At 36.6% G+C, this 21,267-nt stretch overlaps 1 protein-coding gene across 1 annotated transcript in view; it reads left to right on the top strand.

The window, feature by feature from the left end:
* SUGCT (succinyl-CoA:glutarate-CoA transferase) overlaps positions 1-21,267 on the top strand; it is a 310,449-nt gene that overhangs the window by 35,712 nt on the left and 253,470 nt on the right. The window contains exons 7-8 of the mRNA XM_058031578.1: positions 3,668-3,759; positions 10,768-10,911. Coding sequence (XP_057887561.1) covers positions 3,668-3,759; positions 10,768-10,911 — 236 coding nt within the window. The remainder of the gene's footprint in view (positions 1-3,667; positions 3,760-10,767; positions 10,912-21,267) is intronic.

The raw sequence follows: 21,267 nt of genomic DNA, 5'->3' as shown, positions 1-21,267 counted from the left end.
AGCAGGGAGGTTGGACCAGATGACCCATTGTGGTCCCTTCAAACCCCACCCATTCTGTGATTCTGTGTGATTCTCTGTTTCTGGCAATTTCAAAAGCTTGCTATGCAGATTAAATAATGCTTTGACAATGACAGTTTTTAGGAAGGACTTGGAGATCTAACTGGAGGTTATTGTCTGGTACTTGGTTTGATTGTGAAACTGTACATTTTGCCGTAGAGAACACCGGCTCATACTGCAATGATTTTGAATTCTAGACACATGAGGATGTGACAGGTATCAGAAGAAATCATATCTTCCTACTGCAAGGTATAGGATGTAGATTTGGGGAGTTGAATAGGGGTGTAGTGTGGTGCAACTTTCTTTTGCTATTTGCTGATTCTGCTTTGCAAAACCCTAAAGCTTTGTGTGAGATTTAGAATCTAGCCAGCTGCCTGACAAGCTAAAATGATTTAGAAAACATTAGTTTTATTAAATTAAAATTTAAATTTTATTGTCTGTCTGAAATCTATTCCCCAAAGTAAAAATACTACATTGGACTTGGAGATCTAAAATAAATTCTTTTTCTAGTAGAGATTATTTAAATATTGACTGTAGCTTACGGTGATAAGCTCCACTAAAGGGAAGCAGGATTGTGATCAGCTGCCTTATCTTACCTTCTGAGACCATCACTGTTAAACCTATTCTTTCTGTATTCAACTGGGATTATCTCTTTACCCTAAAGTATTTTTCACTGTATCTAAACTTTAAACGACTAACTGCATTTTATTTAACAAAAGCCTATATTTAGGTTTGAGGGTGTAATTGCAAATCTGTGCTTTTCACACTGAATTAAGTATGAGAGAACACAGAGTATTTGGAAAAACATAAACTTTAGGTGGCATTTATATCTGTAGGGAGTTATTTTATATATTTGTATATCTATGTACACATGTATATGTACAAATGTATGTATGTGTATATATTACAGTTATTTTAAAATCTGTGTACCAGGGTGAATATTTTTGAAAGTAATTTTGGACTCTTCTTCAAGCTTTTTGTGTTTGTGTTCCTAGTTATTTCTAAAACATCTGCACTGGGTTGGTCCATTGACCATGAAAATAATGTTCAGCCTTTGATTTTTGTCTGGATAAAGAGATCTTTCATTTTTAGCAATAGCTATTTCTCACTTATGTCTACTTTTTTCTCTGAGAATCTTTTATATCCATAGTTCCTGGGGTGAAACATTTCCAATGACAACAGATTTTGTCCCCACGCTAGCTTTGTCCACTCAGAATTGAGATCAAAAGTAGAATTAAGTATTTTTTCTTTTAAATCTATTGTGATGTGTAAAGACTAATTAAACACTCCATACAAGTCCTAATCTTAACCAGAACGTCATTAAATAATGCCTTTTATTTTGAAACCTGGATATTACAAAGTGTGAAAAGGTTTTAAAAAAATTTATTTGTGAAACTGCTCTAGAAAAATTCAGATCTTGTTGCCTGTCACCTTTCCTGAATTCAGTGTTTGAGGGATGGATGTTTGTCCTTACCAGAAGAGCATTGCAAAGTTGTTCTGTCTACATACTAAATGTTTAATTTTCAGATGTTTGCTGTTTATGAAAACATTTGTGTGAGTAGATGTGTTGAGATGTCTTTTCTTTTTTAGTAATTGAGGCCAGTACGTAGTTTCTCACTTACTTCAATATGCTTTTCACTATTCAATTAAAGTTGTTTTGAGTACTCTTTTTTATTGAGCAAGATTTTGTTTTTGAAGTGGCCCCACACACTTAACTGGTTTTAATTCTACAGTTCATTCCAATGAGATATTGGTATATGCCTAGTTAGTGCTCTTTGGAACATTTTTGGGTGGATCCAGTATATTTTATTTGCTAGTCCTCTTACATTTAAAGACATTGTTCTTTGCTGTAAACTTTAAGAATGTAAATATGAAAGGAAATACCATGAGTTCTCTTTGGGATCTCAAAGTCGACTATTGTCAGATTTCAAATAAAACTGGGTAAACTGGTAGATTTTTTCTTCTCTCTTGTGAGTAGTGACACAGATTTGACCATAAGAAAAGTGTTGACTTTTTTTCTTGCAAAATTTTTTTTTTGAAGCTACACTGATTAATCAGTGAATTGGCTGTAGTATTCTGATATTCCCTGTGACACTTTGTGCAGAAGTTGAGCTTCTCCACAGCTTTGCACAACATGGATCTCATGTCTCCAGAAAAATATCAGGCAATTGATATAGTTTGTAGTATGATGGGGAAATGTATTAAGTGGATATTGTTTTGCTTAGTATGATTTATCAATTGAAGTAAGAAGGTGCTTTAACTCCAGTTTTCAGTCATCACAATCCTCTTGCAATATACATTGGGAGTAATTTATGAATTATGCACATAACAGCATCAGTCCAAGTGGATGAACTAAGGATGAACTCAATGAAAAATTATTTTTAATTGTGTGCTTTTATTCTCAAACCCAGTGTTTAGACTGTCATGCCTACTGAACAGATTGAATATAGAGAAGATTTTTCCGGGCAAGTTATGAAAAGGAATCTAGGTGATTCAGGAATTTTTTACCTTGCAGTATATGTTGATATAATGTAATTCTAATACTGTCCTCACAGGTAAGAATTAAACATAAATTTTTTAAAACTAAAGTTAGATTAGGAATCTTGTCTTTGACAAATATCTTGTAACTGCTCCAAGGGATTTCTCTTAGAGATATCAGAAAAAGAAGCACTTAAATAGCTTTGAACGTGCTTCCTATTAAATCTGCACTTAAATCTAATTATTGAGGGCTCTGCCATTATTAGAACTAATAGAAACCATCCATGAAATATGTTGCTCCTTCCCTGTTAACTTCTATCCTCTGTGATGGTGGTTACTGGTTCCAGTGACCTCGTCAGCTGCTTGTGCAAGACCTCCTCAGTTGGAAGATTTTATGGTTGTTATTGGAAGAACATGATGACTATAGCAAAGAGAGGTAAGACAGCATCCTTCTGTCTACAGCTGTTTGTTTGAAGTTAATTATACAGCTGAACAAAACTGTATTTAGGTAGTTCAGTAAAAGTTCTTAGTATTTTGGACTTCATTGATGCCAACTCTTGGCAAACAGATTGTACGTGCTTGCTAAGGCCTTGCCATCTTTTGTAAACAATGCTTGTTTTGAAGGTAACTCCGTTAAGATATGGAATAAAGTAACAGAAACGAGGGGGGAGCAATTAATGTGTCAAAACCATAGTGTCATGATTTTAGTGTTGTTTGAAGTATTCAAGGTATCCTTATGGCAGAGTGGAGATAACACAGGCAAGATGGGCCCTGTTGGACAGCAATTGTAGGCCTGTAGATTCTCTGAAATAACATCTACATACTGTAGATTCTCTAAAATAACATCTGAGTCCAGCCTCAGCTGACGCAGTGAATTACAAAGGAAATTTTATCCAAAAGGAATGAAACATAGCAGGGTTACAAGTCTGTCTAGAATTAAGATCAAACACATCCTCAACCCACAGAGGATAAATCCAACTTTACTCTTAGAAATGTGAAGGAATAAAGAGAATACAATAGTGTTCATTGGTTGTACAGTCTGGACAGCTTGTTAACAAAAGCTGAGGAGCAATAATAGCTTAAGTTCTACTTGTTCTTGATTGAATGACTAGTTGTTCTCTTTCTCTTTTAGGTTATGGTCAGACTGGTCCAGTGGTTCACAGAGGTGGATATGACTCCATTGCTGCTGCTGTGTCTGGTCTCATGCATATCACAGGGCATGAGGTATAGAGCACAACTTAAAAATTTCATAGAATATTTGTGCCGTGTCCCAAAACTGGCTGCTGCATGGAACAAGTCAGCCTGCTGGTAACACATCTGTTATGTAAACCCTCCTGAGTCCAGCAAGAGGTCTCATCTCTGGGAATCTAAGAAAATAATAGTACTTGTATACTTCAGCTATGTCACTCCAGGCTTGTAAAGAAAAATGCTCAAGAAACAGAAAATCAAAGAAAAAAAGAAAAATCCTGAATCTCCAGTGAATAAATTGGCAATGTATGCTAACCTGTTAATGGTCACTTGTAGTCACTTCTAGAGCTGTAGTAGACACATTGTTGACAGCTGGATGATAGAACCATATCTATGAGTGTGAAGTCTCACTGATGCTTGGATATTGATATTCCTTCTTATGTAAAAATGGGAGTTGTGAAGCTATCTAGATAAAATATCTGACAAAATAGATAAGATATCTGACAAAAGCTGGGTGTTTTTCAGTCATTCTGCCTACAAATAGGCAGAAAGATGCCATGCATTTCTGGAAAAGCTTTATGTGCTACCTATTCCCAATGACATCCAAGATCTTTGTTAGCTGTGGCAGTGCAGGAAGCATAATAATAGTTTAGTATCTAAATTCTAGAGATACACAGAACATGTGTCTTCACCTCAGAAAAATGCTGGTGAAATAAACATTTAATTAAGCTGTCTTGAATCACCTACAGATGCAGGGAATGTGGTCCTCAAATGTCCCTTTTCAAGTGAGGTAGTGTTAGAAGTCTGCTCTATGCATTATAAATGCCAGATACCGTTCTAGTGTGGAGGTGCTCCTGGTACTCTGGAAGCAATAGGGCAGATCATGTGAGTACAATACTTGCATGTTCTAGATAAACAAGGAATTCATAAAGTTTCTGTACTAAGTGTCAGCTGTTCATGTTTGAGTATGTTGTTGAAAGCTAACCACATGATCTGGACACAACTCTATTGTAGGGTTGATATTCTGCCAATAGACTTGTTTTCTACTGAGAACAATGGCAAACATCAGAAGTTTGTACTTCTGGCAAGTATTGTTACCAGCGTTGTCCTTTTTATTAGGGAAAAAGCCAAAATCGAGCATTTTTTGACTGAGTAAGCTGAAACATCTTGTGCCTAGTTTCCTGAGGCTGTCTATTTCTGCTGTGTTATTGGTATGTACTCATAGGATGTTCCATCACAGAACATGAGAAGACATGAAATTGAGTGCTGTCCTTACAGGCACTTCCCTTCAAATATATCATGTACATGTGCACTAAGCAGTGACTGATCACAGTAACTGCAGTGTAAGTAAATTTAACATTGTATCTGTAGAATGGAGGTTAATACTTCCAGTACAATGCCAGAAACTTCATGTACACCTCAAAATATACCAATCAAAATTGGAAGGGTATACAAACTGTTAGAAAGGGCCAGATGTTGTTAGTGAAACATGAATAAAGGTAGATGGAAAGATTGAAAAACACAGGACTTTTGTCCTCTTTTCAATAATAAAACTTTTAAAATAAAAACTTTTCAATAATATGTGAATGCCAGAATAAATAACTGTTACACTGAATAATTGCATGCAAGTTATATTATGAAAATAATAGTCCTCAGTGGCTGTTATGAAGATAGATTTTATAAATAGATTGTGTTAAGGTCTACGCTGGAAAACCAGATGTTCGCATCACCTCACCAAGCCTTGAGGTAATGTACTCATAGGAATCATTTAGCCACTGTCAGTAACAGCTTTATCTGTTCACTGGGAGCTTCTGAGAGTTCATTCAAACTTAGTCACTCTTTTGCATGATTAAAATGAGCATACAAAAATTTGCTTATTTTTCTTTATTTGAAGTTGTTTATGTAACATTTCCTCAATTTCTCAAAACCATTTTTGGATGTATAGGTGGACAGTATTGTTTCAAAGACTTAAGTAGTCAATGACTCCAAAAAAAAAAAGTGCTTTTTGTTGTTGTAGTGGAAACCTATCCAAGTGGCTGTAAAATCATATGCTTGTTGAAAGTAACTTCAAAATAGTGAAGTATTATTAATAGTAAAATCTTCCATTTTTTTAAACATTTATGTTCATGTGACAGAATTGTGTTTAAAATTTCACAAAACTAAGTCTGAACAAAAGTAGAAAACCTTGTTTCAGTCAACATGTAGAAAAGTGGCCAAAGAAAAAGAGTAAAAAAGAAAACAATTTCATGCTGTTTTTTTTTTAAATAAAGCTTAAATTATTTGTTGACTAGATAATGTAGAATTAATGTGCAAAAACTAATAAGTTCATTTGAATGGGTACACTAGGGTCTGTTTTTTTTTTTTTTTTTTTAGAATAAAATAGAAAATGCCAGTCTTATAAGCTGGAAATGAAAAAAAAGGAAAAGTTGCAAAGATGATGTTGGTTTTATATTTAATTGCAGTAGCTATAGATAATCAGTATAACATCATCAGTGCAAGAGTGCTCTTTGGAAACATCCCTTTGGTAAACAAACCATTGAATGCTCTTGCAGGATGGTCTTAGAGGCATCAGCTGATGCAGCAGACAAATGGAATGAATCTGAGCAAGCAGTAAAAAAGCATCTACATACATGACCGAGGTGTTGAATGTTGAGGTATGCATATTTACATCGATGTATAAATATTTACAGTTCCTTAGAAAGAATTTTATAATAGGGTAATAAAATTTTGTCCAGTATCTGACACATACAAAAATGTATAATCCAATAGCAGTATATATTCCTGCCTATAAAAAAAAAATAAATTAACAGCTTGCGTTTTTTTTATCTTTTTTTTTTTCCTGGCATCACTTAATGGTAATAACTTTGAAATGCTTCTGAGGGATATTCTGAACCTTGAAATCAAGCTATAACTTATGCAACATTGCAAAAATATTGGCACCAACAACTGCATTTGTGCTAGAGTTGTTTTTGCACAGTAGAATAGTGTCTTTAAGTCATGTTTTGTATACAGTAACTTGCAAGCTCTTACACATGTGCTTGATTACTTGTGTATTAGAAGGTATCATACCTGTGAAATTTGAAATTTCTATGACTCATCAAACAATAACTTGAAATTAATTAAATAAAATCCAATTTGATCACAAATCTCCTTCCATCTCCTAGTGGATTATTACATGTGGTCTTCAATACTTAAAGTACCTTTATAGTGGCGTGTTCTTTCTTGAGGAAAAAGCATTTTTGTTTTACTGAATATGAGTCAGCATTTAATCTGCAATCCAGAGATGCCATTCATTCTTCAGTTTAGTACCAAACAAAGTGTTACAAAAGAATACACATGGTGTATATAGTTGAGAGCTGTTGAAAAATACAGCCATTGCTGGTTCATATTAGCTTCAGCAATTATTTCACATCTGTAAAACTACTGGACGTAGAATGCTTTTCTTAAACACGTCATTTCAAACCAATTTTCATTTTAAATGGATGATTTTTGTATTACTGATGTAAATTTGGAAAGGGAAATTATGTCAAAGGGCAGAAAAGCCCACCTCAGGAAAGGAAGTTTCTAAAACATGTTGTGGCTATATCTGGGCAAGAATATGTCGACCAGTTGTAAGGAATTTAGCAAACAGCAAAAATCAGGAATAAAAATGTAAACTCTAAGATTGAGCAATAGCAAAGCACAGTGATTTAAAAACAAAAGGTCTGCCTAACTGGTATGAATCTTTATCCTTTCAAATGAGGAAAGGGCAACTCCTGATGTTGCACCTAATTGAGAGCTCAAGCCAGCCCTTGAGGCTGGATGGCAGCTTTGTTTGCGTAAGACACATTCTCCCTGGCTAGTGCTACATTGCTCTTCCTACCAGAACAATAAAATCACTTCTGTCTGGCAGGGGTGGCGGTGTTTGGCACTTTTGAAATAACTTGCTTGAATAAATGATACTGTATAGATCCTTACTTTGCCCAGGTAGGTGGTATAATGTTAGCTATACAGAAGTACTGCTGTGCTAGCAGAAGCTCTGTTCAAAAGAAGGTTATTTCTCTGTGTGTTTAGCTTAATCCTTCATATAAAGCAGCTTCACATCCCTTGTTCTGCAGGATAGTGATAACGCCTGAATTAATCCATTCCACAGTACTTACACCTGTGTATCCTGCCCCAAAAGACTGGTTTATGGCACAGGAGCTGATTGAAGCTGATTAAATGGTGAGACATGGCAGCTCATCATGAGTCTTGGTAGGAAGACCAAGGATGGCTAGAAATTGTGTGGACTGGTTCAGAATTATGGGTTGTGGAGTGTTAGGATAAAACAAAGCCAACATGTTAAAAATAACATAGCAATATAGTGCTAGTAGTTTGTAGGAGTGTTCTCTAAGGGGAAATTGTGAAAGTATTTTTAGAAATAAAGGTGAACTTTTTACTGAGGCAAAGGAAGTGTTTACTTTTAAACATTAGATAGTTTAGTACTTGATGAGGAAGGTTCTGGAGTTCATATATAGCAAACTATTAAAATAATCCCAATTTCTTCATCTTCAAAATGTAGTGTTCTCCTTAAAGGGTGAAATTATTGACACTCTTAAAACAGTGGGCATTGTTTTCAAACTAAATATGTTGCTTCCCATCTGTTTGTAAAATCTAGTCTTTTTTGTTTCTTATCAACCCAGTGAATATAATGAAGTGGCTATAATAAAGAAAGAACAATTTAAACAAGCTAATTACTTGCTGCAGATAATATGAGGTTTTTTTTTGTTTTGGTTGAGTGTTTTTGTATGTGTATGTGTCTTTTTGCTATGTTGCTATGTACCAGAGTTGGGTACAATGAGGGTGGTAAATAACTGGAACCTTTGAGTTGTGTTTTCTATTGGGAAGCTGAAGTAGCTTAGTGTAGCATCTGGGGATGGAAGAAATAAGAGATTCTTCAAAAAAGTTTTACTTCCTAAAGCAGCATTCACCTTAGTATTGTGTAGTTTATATATCATCCTATGGATGTCTAGGCTATAGAGAGTCACAGACTAATCCTTACTGCAGTTTGGATGAGAGTAACTAATTTTTTCCCAATTTTGCTGTATTTTATACAGAGTTTGTAATTTTTAGTCAATTTCATGACAAATTGTTATTATTTATCAATTGTAATGGTTTTAAGTTGTTTTATGGTAGGCTTACTTGTGTGCCAGAACTCTGGAAGAGTCTCATTATCTTTGCACTGCTACTTTTCTTCACAGTTTAAAAACTAAAAAAAACCCCAAACAAACAAGAAGTAAGATTTCAAAATAAGGAACTGATGTGATAATTTGATCATCTGACCTCAAACTTTTCAGAGTAGGAAATGGAAAATGTTTCAGAAGAGGCACTACAATAAAAGCCTAGCTGGGCTGAAATTAGTAGTTCATTTTGCCATTGATTTCAGAGGGGGCATATATCATGCCAATCATTACAGAAGTTCTGAAACACATGATGTTACATGAAGATTCTTCCCTTGATGCTAGAAAAGGTATGACATACAGAAAAAGGATATTTGAACAAACAGCTTTGCAGTGACTTCACTCAGAAGGTCATGAATTTGCATGTATTTGCACGTGTAATATTTATGAGTGTAAACAAAAGTTTGTGTTTGTTTTCTTACTAGAAGCCCAGAGTGTGTATAGTGGAAAATACAAAACTGAGCTTTCACCTGGGGAGGGACTGAAGATGAGAGAAAAAAAGTGAATGAGAAGAATGAAGCAATATTGTTCTGCCTTTTAAACAGACAGGCAGCTGTGTCAGCATACTGTAGAATTTTTTTAGGCCGTTAGCTTCTGGACATAATAAAATTCAGTCTTCACTAGCTTCTCTTGTCTCTAACATTATCTCTTTTCTTTTTGCATTGATGAGTTGAAGTGTTATATTATTAGAGACAAAAAGTAGCATAATAAATCCTTCATCATGTCAATATGTGGCATCACAAAGTGGCAGTTTTATGTACCTGCTGCAAGAATACCTGGTTTTCAGTGGTAGTTTCTATACATCAGATCACTCAAAGATACTAATTTCTTGCACTAGCTGCAACTGAGTGCAATCATCCAACCAATTCCTTACCAAGTGCCTGGTTTAGAGACAAGTATGTCATGTGGGATGGTGTCAAATGCTTTGCAGAGAACCAAGTAGGTGACATCAGTCACTCTTCCCAGACCTACTACTACCGCTGTAACATTTCATAGAAGGCCACTATATTTGTCAGGTACAATTTGCTCATAGTGAAGCCATTTGGCTGTCACAAATCATAGCTTATTTTCCATGTGCCTTAGAATAGCGTCCAGGAGAATCTGCTCCATAAGCCTGCTGGATAGGAAGAGGAGACTGGTGGGCCCGTAGTCCCCTGCCTCTTATTTTTTACCCTTTTAATATATGGGGGTTATGTGTCCCTTTTGCCAGTCAGTGGGAACTTCCTAGGACTACCATGACTTCTCAAATACGATAGATAGTGTCTTAGCCATTCCCACTGCCAAATCCCTTGGTCCTGCAAATGTATGTCATCAAGTCCAATGGGTTTATGCACTTTCAGGTTCCCTAAATGGTCTTGAACCTGATCTTTTCCTACAGCACATGGTTCTATGTTGTTGTCTCTCCAGCAGATATTGGGGTGGCTGAAGCCCCCCCTGAGGACCAGGGCTAGTGAGTGTGAGGCCGCTGCGATCTGTCTGTCGAGGGCCCCATCCACTCCGTCTCCATGGATGGGTGTGCATAGCAGGATTATGTTAGCTGCAATTGTCCTCCCTGTGCTCTCAGGCAGCTCTTCATCCACCCCCAGTGAAACTCCAGCTGGTCATTGACATAGAGGGAAACACTGCTTCCTTGTCTCCTTTCCCTGTCTTTCCTAAGGAGCCGATATCCCTCCATTCCAACACTCCAGTGACAGGAGTCATCCCACCGTGTCCCTGCCATGCCAATAAGATCCCAGCCCTGCACAATTGTATTGTCTCTGCTTGTTTCTCTGCTTTTAATTTTTTCTTTGTTTATTGTTTTCTTTGTTTGCCTTGTTTCATTTTGGGGTGTTTTCTTTTTCTTTAGGATGGTGAGCCAGTTAGATCAGGAGTGGCAATGACAGACCTTGCTACTGGGTTGTATACATATGGAGCAATTATGGCTGGTTTACTTCAGAGGTATAAGACAGGAAAAGGACTACACATTGACTGCAATCTCCTGTCAACTCAGGTAGGAGTTGTAAAAAAATTACTTTTTGTTGTATAGATGTTTGAACCTAAGAATATAATTTGCATATAAATTAAAGTGCATTAGTTGGTATAACTAATGACAACACTAATAATGACATTAGTGATCATTCTCTTAACTTGCCACTCTGGTAGTGACCATTTTATATGACATGGTTATTGTTACTACTGCACTAAGTTTAGTTTTCACTTTTTGCAAAGGACTGCCATGTTCTGTGAAAGCACAGGTTAATCAAGGTTTATAATATCGCCGAGAATGTAACAGTTGTAGTGAGTAATTGGAGACAGACAAGCCTAAGTGGTGAAACCAATGTTGAAAGGAAGGCTTTGGCACTAGGTCACGTTACTTCTAGAGTGACTGAATAACTTATGCAAAATCATCTAGAATGTTAAAATATCACCCAAGTTTCAAAGTAATGTAATACAGGAAGTCTGCATTTTGGCTCTGGGAGTTAAAAGAACAAAGTAAGGTTGAAGATGCAGCATTTTTCCTAGGCATTAAAGGCAAAGTTGTTTTGTTCATGAAAGATATAGCATGTACTACCTATAAAGAGAACTTTAACTCTCTTCTTTGAATATTTGAACACCACTGGTGCAATGATTTATCATTTCAAAAAGCAAGTGGCATTGATATGAGCTGCATATGATCAGATAATATGTGGTCTTGCTGATGTAGGTACTTGCTGTTACCAACTGGCACGTGGTACAGAGGAATTTTTGTTTTTGTTATAAAATGTACGTCAAAATTGTATGCAGTCTCCTTATTAAAGCAACTACAGTGCTCCATTGTTTTCATCCTTCTCTAATTGTATTTTTCTTCATGTTATAGCTGTCAGTACAGTTGAGAAATGACAGTGCCCGTTGTGCTAAAAGTTGGCCCAGGTGTGAGCAAGAGGTTGAACACCTATATCATTGTAGGGTAACAATGACTGAGAGTAATGATTGAGTTTGCTCTAGTTTTAGTGCCTACTGCTTTTGTCTGAATAACTATTGAAATCAGAAAGGAGGGGAAATCCTTGCTTAAATCAATAAAGAACTTCTCATTTATTCCGGAACAAATGTTTGCAAGAAGTGAACTTAATTATACTTACATATATTTGCAAATGTTGTATCTGTATTGAAAAAATGTTTAGGAAAAAAACAGTTCAGAAAAATATTTTAAATGTGTATTAAATTCTTATTAAATAATTTGTAAATATATGGATTAAGGGGGATTTTATGTTTAAGGTATTGTAGTGTTATATATTATGGCAGCTACTTCTTGATCTTTTTAATTTCTAATTTTGTAAAAATACTTTTGATAATTTTTATTGATTTCCAGAGTAATTGTGGGAGAGGTGTGTGCATGTAATTCCTTGTTCCACTGGTTTTTGGCTTTTTTTTAAATGAAGTCTTCTTGATTATTATTCAATATTTTATCAAATGCTGAAAGCAAGAAGGGTTGAAGTTAGGTGTTTCTAACTTCGACTCACTTATTTTGTTACCTTGTCTTTTTAATATTTTTCCTTGATTACTGTAGATTTGTCCATGCACAGAAGTGTTCTTATATTGCAAAATTTCCACCTGAACTTCCACATCATCATCCTTTAGGCTACTCATTTAACATGCACAAGGAGGAGATTGAAGACCTGGAGAGATGTTGGTGAACAAAGCATGTCAAGCATGTCACATGGTGTTTGTCTTCTACATGATTAGTTGAAGAAGTGCTAAATAGTCAAGGAAGAGCTTATTCGTTTTTTTAGGTTTTTTTAAACAGTAACCCCTTCCCTGCTCATTATCAAATTATAGTTATTTAAAAGTTATTGAGAAATAATTCCATAAATGCACACTCTCATTGAAAAAGAAATGTTTTTATTTACTTCAGTGTTGGGTAAATGAAATTCAAAAGATTTGGTATATTGGCACAGAATATGGATAAAATATGTTATTCAGAAAACATCTCTTTTGTTTTAGATGACTCTGTTGCTTCAGTCCAAATTCAGTTTAAGGTGTTGGCCCAAGATTGTAATGAGAACATCTATTAAATTGGAAGAAGTATTTATGGATGAGGTTCTAAAGAAAAGAAACCCACCAAGATATGGTTAATCCCATTAAAAAAGATGTGTTACAATGAATGAAAAAAATACATAAGTGGTAGCTCAGTCTCTCTCAGAACATCTAGTTTCTTAGTTTGTTTTCTTTCTTTTTGTAAGACTGCTGGTTACTTATAAGTCTTTAGGGAAAGTGTCTCTACTAAGAAACAGCAGTAAAAATCTGAAAAATAATGTAAATAAATAAAATTCGCTTGCAATACTTCTGATGGTAATGAGTTTTTTTAAATAAAGTTAGACAATTGCTGTGATGCGATCAGGGTCTTTAAAGATACATGTTTCCAAAAAGGTTTTGGTGTTACCTCCCAACTAGGTATCTAAAGCTAGCTTTTCATCATTTGATGAATGTTTAAAAAGAAGGACTTTTTGAAGTTTCTCATGGATGTTGCCTAAAAAAATAAGGAACCTAAAGTTTTAGACTCAGTTTACTAGGTTCTTGTTGGTGTTGATTAATGGTAGGATCTAGAGGTCAGAGACATCTTGATAACTCCTTCAGCAAGAGTTTCGCTGAAGTGTGGTAATTTTTAATGAGAAAAAAAGGAATCTACTGTGTGTACTTAACCATCCTATTTGTAGTGTTTTGACAGCAGGATCTTGTATGAAATTTCTTGGTTTTGCCAGCATTTCATGCACTGAGCTAATATAGCAGTGTGGTTGGATCTTTTGTTCATCCCTTCATCTGAACTGAAATTTGTGAACCTGGCCAATACATATTCATTGTTCAGTGTTGATGACTTTGATGATTTCACAAAGGAATAAAAACCCCAGGAGTTAAGTCACTCAGGTAATTAGAAAATCTCGAAAACGGTTTGGTTTGTTCTATACAGAAAACTTAGCATCTAAATGTCCTAAATCTAAATCTGTGTCTGTGCTATCACTTTTCTGCATGCCTTGCAGAAAAACAAGAGAATTTATATTCTTTTTTGTGGAGGGGAGGGCTGGAAAATGCTTTTGATGCTAATTTCCTGCACAGACATGCAAATAACAAAGAGCATTGAACTGAATTCAGCTGCCAACAAAGCTGATCTGAAACTTTTTAAAGAACTATCCCACTGACTGGCGAGTTAGTTTCATATTATCTGTGTAGAACCAAATTATGAGTAAGACTCTGTACTCTGAAAAAATATGATTTTTAGAATATCTTCAAATATATATTTTTTTTTCAAATTCTGTATTTTAAACACTTACTACTACCAAAGAAGATTTCTTTCCCCATAACAAAATAGGATTTTAGCATTTTTCTTTGAATGAGAGATATGGTAACTCTTAGGATGTGGTTTTGTAGTGAGCACAAACTTTCTATATCTCTCATCTATAAACATTTAACCTGTGTCATACAATTCCTTTGAAATTTTTGACTTTTAGATGATTCACAGTTGTAAGCTCCAGATCTTTCAGCATCTAAATAGTGTTCTTTAGATGATACTGGTAAATAAGAAGGAAGTGGGGTTTGGATTTGGTTCCAATTATGCAATTGTGCCCTTTCTTCTGTTGTGGCTTAAAAAAAAATCTCTTGGACGTTTTAATATCCTTCCTGTATTTAATTATGACCAGGCTCCAACAAATACTGTAATAAGTTGGTTTCATTTGGATTAAAAATTTGCAAGAAATATATTGCATATAACATTTCTGCAATTTTGAATGTATTTTTTCCCAGATTCCACTGAGAGAAAAATATGGTTAACATTGTTTGTATAATATGATTGTTCCTCAGACACTTCTCTGCTTCTAATTACTATGTTTTAGTTTATATTTGCCATAGCAAATGTCTTCTTAAAATGTTGAGGTGACTCTAGAAAAACCTAGAAAATTGGTATAAATGATTTTCTTTATTTCATTTTTGTTCTTAATTAAGCAGTTAGTTTACTGAGGGAATGATGAGAGTTAGAAGCTATTAGTTTTTATTTCTCACATTTTCCCATGATGATTCTGTTTAAGGCTTATCTATTTAAGGTGCTTTCAGTGCTATCTATTCAGGGCTTTCATGGCATGTCTTTTAGCAATTATTGGGTGCAGGTGAAGCTGGTAACAGTTCCATACTGCCTATAGGATATAGAAGGCTGAGAAGTAAGTCGTGTGGAAATATCAGTCTTGGAACTTAGTACTGCTCAGGTGTCTTCACTCTATCTTGTTGCTTCTCTGCTTGCTGAGAGTCATGAGTTGAATGAATACCAAAAGAAAAATCATCTTTTTTAGAGGTTATTGCTTCTGGTGATTTTGGAGGCCAGCTATGAGGACTGTTACAGAGTTGTCTTGGTTTTGGGTATGGTTTGAATAAGTCAGTTTTTTACAAGCTTATAAAGCATCATCTTTGCAAAACATAGTATTCTTAATCTCCATCATAATAAAAAATTGAGCATGTGCTGTATGGAGATGTTATTTTTTTCACTGTATAACTCTCATATGGAAAAATAACAAAATCTGTATTAATGTGAACATTTCTTTAAACATATACTGCACTTTAAACACTTCTTGGCTTGTATTCTTGACAATTTCCATTGAGGACAGCTGTATAACTTAGAACAGAATTTATCCCTCTGGGTTTTAAGCAGCCAGAATTTGATTGAATAGACCAGAAGACCATACACACATGACAGTAACTCAATTTAATATTGGTCTCTGTGGAATTTGTGTTATGATTTCTAATGATTAGTTATGCAGTCATTGGTAGAACATCCTCCAACTGGATCTTGGTTTTATTTAGAGGCTTTCTTTACTCTGTAAACAGAATACCTATTCAAATTGCTGGGGAATTTCTTCTTTAAATGCTACCTAACTGTAAATTCTCTGACTTTTGGTCTTTGCAGCCATTGTTCTTGTGCTAAAGAAACCAAGCCTGAATGAGTTTCAGCTTCATTTTCCTATGTTGATCTGTCTCTGATTAATTAGAGAAAGACTAGGAAGGAGATAGAAAAAAATATGCCCCTTTTTTACTGAAAAAAAGGACACTGCAGTGGGTAGAGGAGAGAGTTTGAAGGTTTGAAGACAAAGGAAGACATTTCTTTAAATGAGTTTTTAATTTAGATGACCTTTAAATAAGGGTGTAATCTTGGAAATGGAATCAAGATGTTTATTACCAGCAGATCAGATTTCAGAATCATGCTGAGTATTAAGAGAAGGATAACCTGAGTAAATGAAAAGAAAGGGGAATGATTTAAGCAACTAGTACCAGAATAAACACATTTAGTGTACCCCAAAATCTCACCTGCCCCTCTAAACTCATAGAAGTTTCAGAAGTAATTCTATAAGTTCATCAAACTAGGATAGAGCCTTTCAACACATTGTACTCCATTTTTTAGTGTAAATAACAAGTAATAGGGTTGTAAATTGATGGAAGAGGTTTTAGTTTTATATCATGGAAAATTTTAAGTTAACAAGACAGCTGATTTTTATGTGCTGCTGAACCTCTGGAAATCTAATAAACCCTAACAAATGTGGCATTTTTGGGTATGGTCATAGAACTCTAGCTAAGGTTTCAACACTGCTTAGTTTGATTTCTTCAGAAAACTCTTATTAAAATTTCTCTGTAGATTATAATTTATCTTTTAAAAAAAGGTAAAGGATGATGCTGAAACACATTTGAAATAATGACTTCCTTTGGTCTTCCTGCTGCCAGAATTTCTGTTTGTATTCAGCCCAGTGTTGTTTCTCTGTTCAGGATTGGTTTTGGCTAATCAGTTAAATTGCAAACTCTTTAGAGAAGTGACATGTGGTTAGGCCAAAAATCACAACTTATTACTTACTATGTTATAGTGAAAGCTATAAAAAATGTCTTCAGACTCTAGTTTAGGACTTCTAAAACAGGTATCCATTAAATTGCATAAAAGTCATAGAATCATCAAGCTTGAAAGAGACCTTTAAGACCATGAAGTCCAGTTGTCAACCCAGAACTACCACTACAACCCCTAAACCACTAAATCACATGATTCAGATCAGCCACCTCTTAGACGTTTCCAGGGATGGTGACTTTGCCCTGGGCAGCCTATTCCAATGCCAGACCACCCTAACACTGAAATTTTTTTTCCTGGTAGCTGAATCTCCTCTATCTCAGCTTAAGGCCATTTCATCTGTAAATTATACATTATAGTCCTCTCACTGCAGGTCCAGGAGAAGAGACCAGACCTCACCACAACCTCCTTTCAGACACGTTTTCCAGACCTTTCACAAGCCTTGTTGCCCTGCACTGGCCACACTCCAGTACCTCAATGTCCTATGTAAAGTGAGACACCCAGAACTGAACACAGTACTCGAGGTGTGGCCTCACTAGTGCTGAGTACAGGGGTGATCTCTGCCCTGGTCCTGCTGGCCTCACTGTTCTTCACACAGGCCAGGATCCATTGATCTTTCTGGCCACCTGGGCACACTGCTGGCTCATACTGAGCACCCCCAGGCCCCTTCCTGCTGAACAGCTCTTGAGCCACTCCTCTCCAAGCTTGTAGGGCTGCATGGTTGTAGGCCGACCTGTATGCAGGACCCAGCACTTCCCTTTTGTCCTCATCATGTCCTCAGCCTGTCCCCATTTCCCTGCAGAGCCTTCCTACTCTTGAGCAGATCAACACTCCCACCCAGCCAGTGTTTTCTGCAAATTCACTGAGGGTGCCCTGAATCCCAAGGTCTGGATCATCAAAAAGGATGTTAAACAGGGACCAGCCCCAAAACTGATCCCTGGGGAACACCGCCAGTGACCCATCACCAGGTGGATTTAGTTCCATTCACCATAGCACTCCAAGCCTGGCCATCCAGACAGGTTTTTATTAACTGAGGTGTTCACCCATCTAGGAGGATGCTGTGGGAAACTCTGTCAAATGCTTTACTGAAGTCTAGACAGAGTACATCCTCTGCCTTTCCCTCATCTACTCAGTGGGTCACTTGTTCATAGAATCGGATCAGATTGGTCAAGCAGGACCTGCCTTTCATAAATGCATGTTGGCTGGGCTTGATCCCCTGATTGTCCTGCATGTGCCATGTAATGGCACTCAGGATGATCTCTTCCGTAAACTTGGTTGGAACTGAGGTCAGGCTGTAGTTCCCTGAAACGTCCTTCAGCTACATGCTTTAGATTTGCTAATTTCCAGTCAGCTGGGACTTGTCCAGTTAACAAGGATTGATGTTAGAAGATTCAGAGCGGTTTAACAAGTTCTTTTCCTTCCCTTGCTACCTTGTGAAGGTAAAGATCAATGTGGATATAAATGTGGAGGTGGATTAATGTGACCATAAATGTGAGTGTCTAGTCAGAGTTCAGTTATTTGTAAAAATTCATTGCTTTGCTTTGAATGAGTTTGGTATTACTAGATTTTTCTAATAAATAGATTTGAAGTTATTTTTATTCTAGTTTCCTCTGTGATAAATCATTTTTGGTTTTTTGTGATACGACTTAATTATTTTTGTAGATTGATTAAAGAATAAATTCCTTCTTCAGAGTATAATTTACAATGTTGCTGCTTCTTAAAAAGCATTATGTAGAAGTGCTGTATTTTGATTCCAGACTCATTGGTAATAGTCAAGTCAAACAGAACTTTGGACCACATTTCTCTGACTTGCATGCTGTGTAACAGCTTAGTAAATGAACTACATCTGCAATGTGAACAGCATTAAAATGCTCAAAAGAGTTTTATGGCCATTGCTTAATATTGCAGAGGCACAGAAATTATAATATTGTAAAGCATTGTATTTCAAACATTTCATTCAATTGCATGGATTTGTTTCTTGTGACATCCCTGTAGTGCATTAGCATCATTAGCATCATTAAATAATGGACAGTGAATGGAGATTTTCAGCCATTGTTGTTCTGCCGAGATAATACTGTGGTGAATGGGAGATTTCACTGTGATAACAGGCAGACAACATTTGCACATTTCTTGCACAACCAAATAGGCATGACTTCTTTCTTTACGACCCTCCCTATATATCAAATGAAGTCTAAAAATCTACCTGTTTGCACTGCTTCAGAGCAAGCTATTGAAATTACTGTTGTATTTTATTTTTTTAATTTGTTCACTACAGATAAGATGAAAATGACCATGTCAGTAGACAAACACACCTAAGTTTCTTTTTTTCATGCAAGTATTAATGCTGATAAATGTAGAGAACAAAAAGATGAGTGATGTAAATGGTTAGACATATGCATATTTTCATTGTAAATGGCACTGTTCCTATCATAAGATCAAAAGTGAAAAGTGCCTTAATACAGCATGTTTTGGATGTTGAGAGCTTTCCATGAAAAAGAATCTCTATTACTGATTAAATAAAAAAATAGTATCCTTCACAAAGCATGTATTAAATCCAGTTTGGAGCCTCTGGATATTACACAACTGCAAAAAGAACAAAAATTGCTATAGTTATTCTGATGCCTGTCTTCACAGGTAATTAAATTTTATATGAGCAAAATCTGTTTGTCTTTATCATATTTTTTTGCTTTCTTATTTCCATTCTCAGTCGTCAAATATAGCTATTATTTTTAAATTAGAAAAGAATAATTTAGATTGGAAAAGAACTTTTAAGATCATCTAGTAATTCAGCACTGCCAAGTCCAACACTAAAGCATGTCCTTAAGTGCCACATCTTTTAAATACTCCCAGATATAGCCCCACTTCCTTGGTCTGCTTGTTCCAATGGCTGACAAATTTTTCTGTGAAAATCCTTTTGTTATTATCTAATCTAAACCTCCTGGGTTTAGAGGCCTTTTCCTCAAGTCCTATCACTTGTTGCCTGGGAGAAGAGACTGGCTCCCTCCCTTCACTACAGCCTCCTTTCAAGAAGTTGTAGAGAGCAGTAAGAGTCATGTCTGAGCCTCCTTTTCTCCAGTCTGAGCAATTCAAGCTCCCACAGTGCTTGTTATAAGACTTGCTCCACATCCTTCACCAGCCTCACTGCCCTTCTCTTCAGCACCTTAACATCTTTTTGGTAATGAGGGGCTCAAAACTGAACACAGGATTTGAGGCTGCACCAGATCTGATTATAAAGCACTGCCTTGGTCCTGTTGGCCACACTGTTCCTGATACAGGCCCAGATGCCATTGTCCTTCTTGGCCACCTGGGCACACACACTGGCTCATGTTCAACTGTCAACCAGCACCCCCAGGTCCTTTTCTGCTGTGCAGGATCCAGCACTTCTTGTGGAACCTCATACCAGTGACTTTGGCCCATTGATCCAACCTGTCAAGGTCCCTCTGCAGAGCCTTCCTACCCTCCAGGAGATCAACACTGCCGCCCAGCTTGGCATTGTCTGCAAACTGACTGAGGGTGCATTGGGTTCCCTTGCCCAGTGTGTTGTTAAAGATGTCAGACAGAACTGGACCAAATACTGAGCCCTGCAGAGCTAGTGACCTGCTGGATGTGGCACCACTCACCACCCCTCTCTAGGCCCAGCCATCCAGCAAGTTTTTTTAACCAGCGAAGAGTGCACCCATCCAAACTATGAGCAGAAGAAGACTGTGAGAAAATGTCAAAGGCTTTACTAAAGTCCAGATAAACAGCCACAGCTCATCCACTTAGTGAGTTACCTTGCCATAGAGGATCAGGTTGGTCAAGTAGGACCTGCCTTTCATATACCTATACTGGCTGGGCCTGATCCCCTGTCGGGCACGTGCAACATGACGATCCTATGCCTGAACCTTTAGGTGTTCCTTCCTGTAGAATTTGCAGTCTTCCTAGATTCCTTTGTCCTACAGGACTTCTTCTCAAGGGACTCTCCCAACCAATCTCCAAAACAGGCCAAAGTCTTCCCTCCGGAGTTCCAAGATAACTGTCCTCTCCTTTGTTCTGCAACAATTAAAAATTCTATCATTTCATGGTTGCTATGCTCAAGACAGCCTTCCACTCCCACCCAGAATTTCCTCTGTGTTCACAAACAACAGGTCCGAGGGCTCTTTCCCTAGCTGGCTCTCACCAAGTGCATCAAGAAGTCATCTTCCACACACTCATGACTCCTGGACTATTGTTTATTTGTTGTGTTGTATTTTCAAGACATCTAGTGTGCTGAAGTCCTTCATGAGAGAAGGGATAGCAATTGTGAGACTTCTGCCAGCTGGTCATAGAGTATTCCATCTTCCCTTTATTCTGGTTGAGTCGTCTATAAGACTGCCACCAGGATATCTGCCCTGTTAGCCTTCTTGATTCTTACCCATGAATACTCAACCCCATCCTCACCATCATTTAACTTTAGAAAATCAAGACACAAAATGTGTTACAGGGTTAGAGAAACCTGTATACAATGTAGCAGAATAAACTTTTTTGTCAGTTAAATTTTTA

This window comes from Melospiza georgiana, chromosome 1 (assembly GCF_028018845.1).
Source record: "Melospiza georgiana isolate bMelGeo1 chromosome 1, bMelGeo1.pri, whole genome shotgun sequence".
Taxonomy (NCBI): domain Eukaryota; kingdom Metazoa; phylum Chordata; class Aves; order Passeriformes; family Passerellidae; genus Melospiza; species Melospiza georgiana.
Note: the sequence above shows the minus strand (reverse complement) of the source record. Positions and strands in the feature narration are given on the sequence as shown.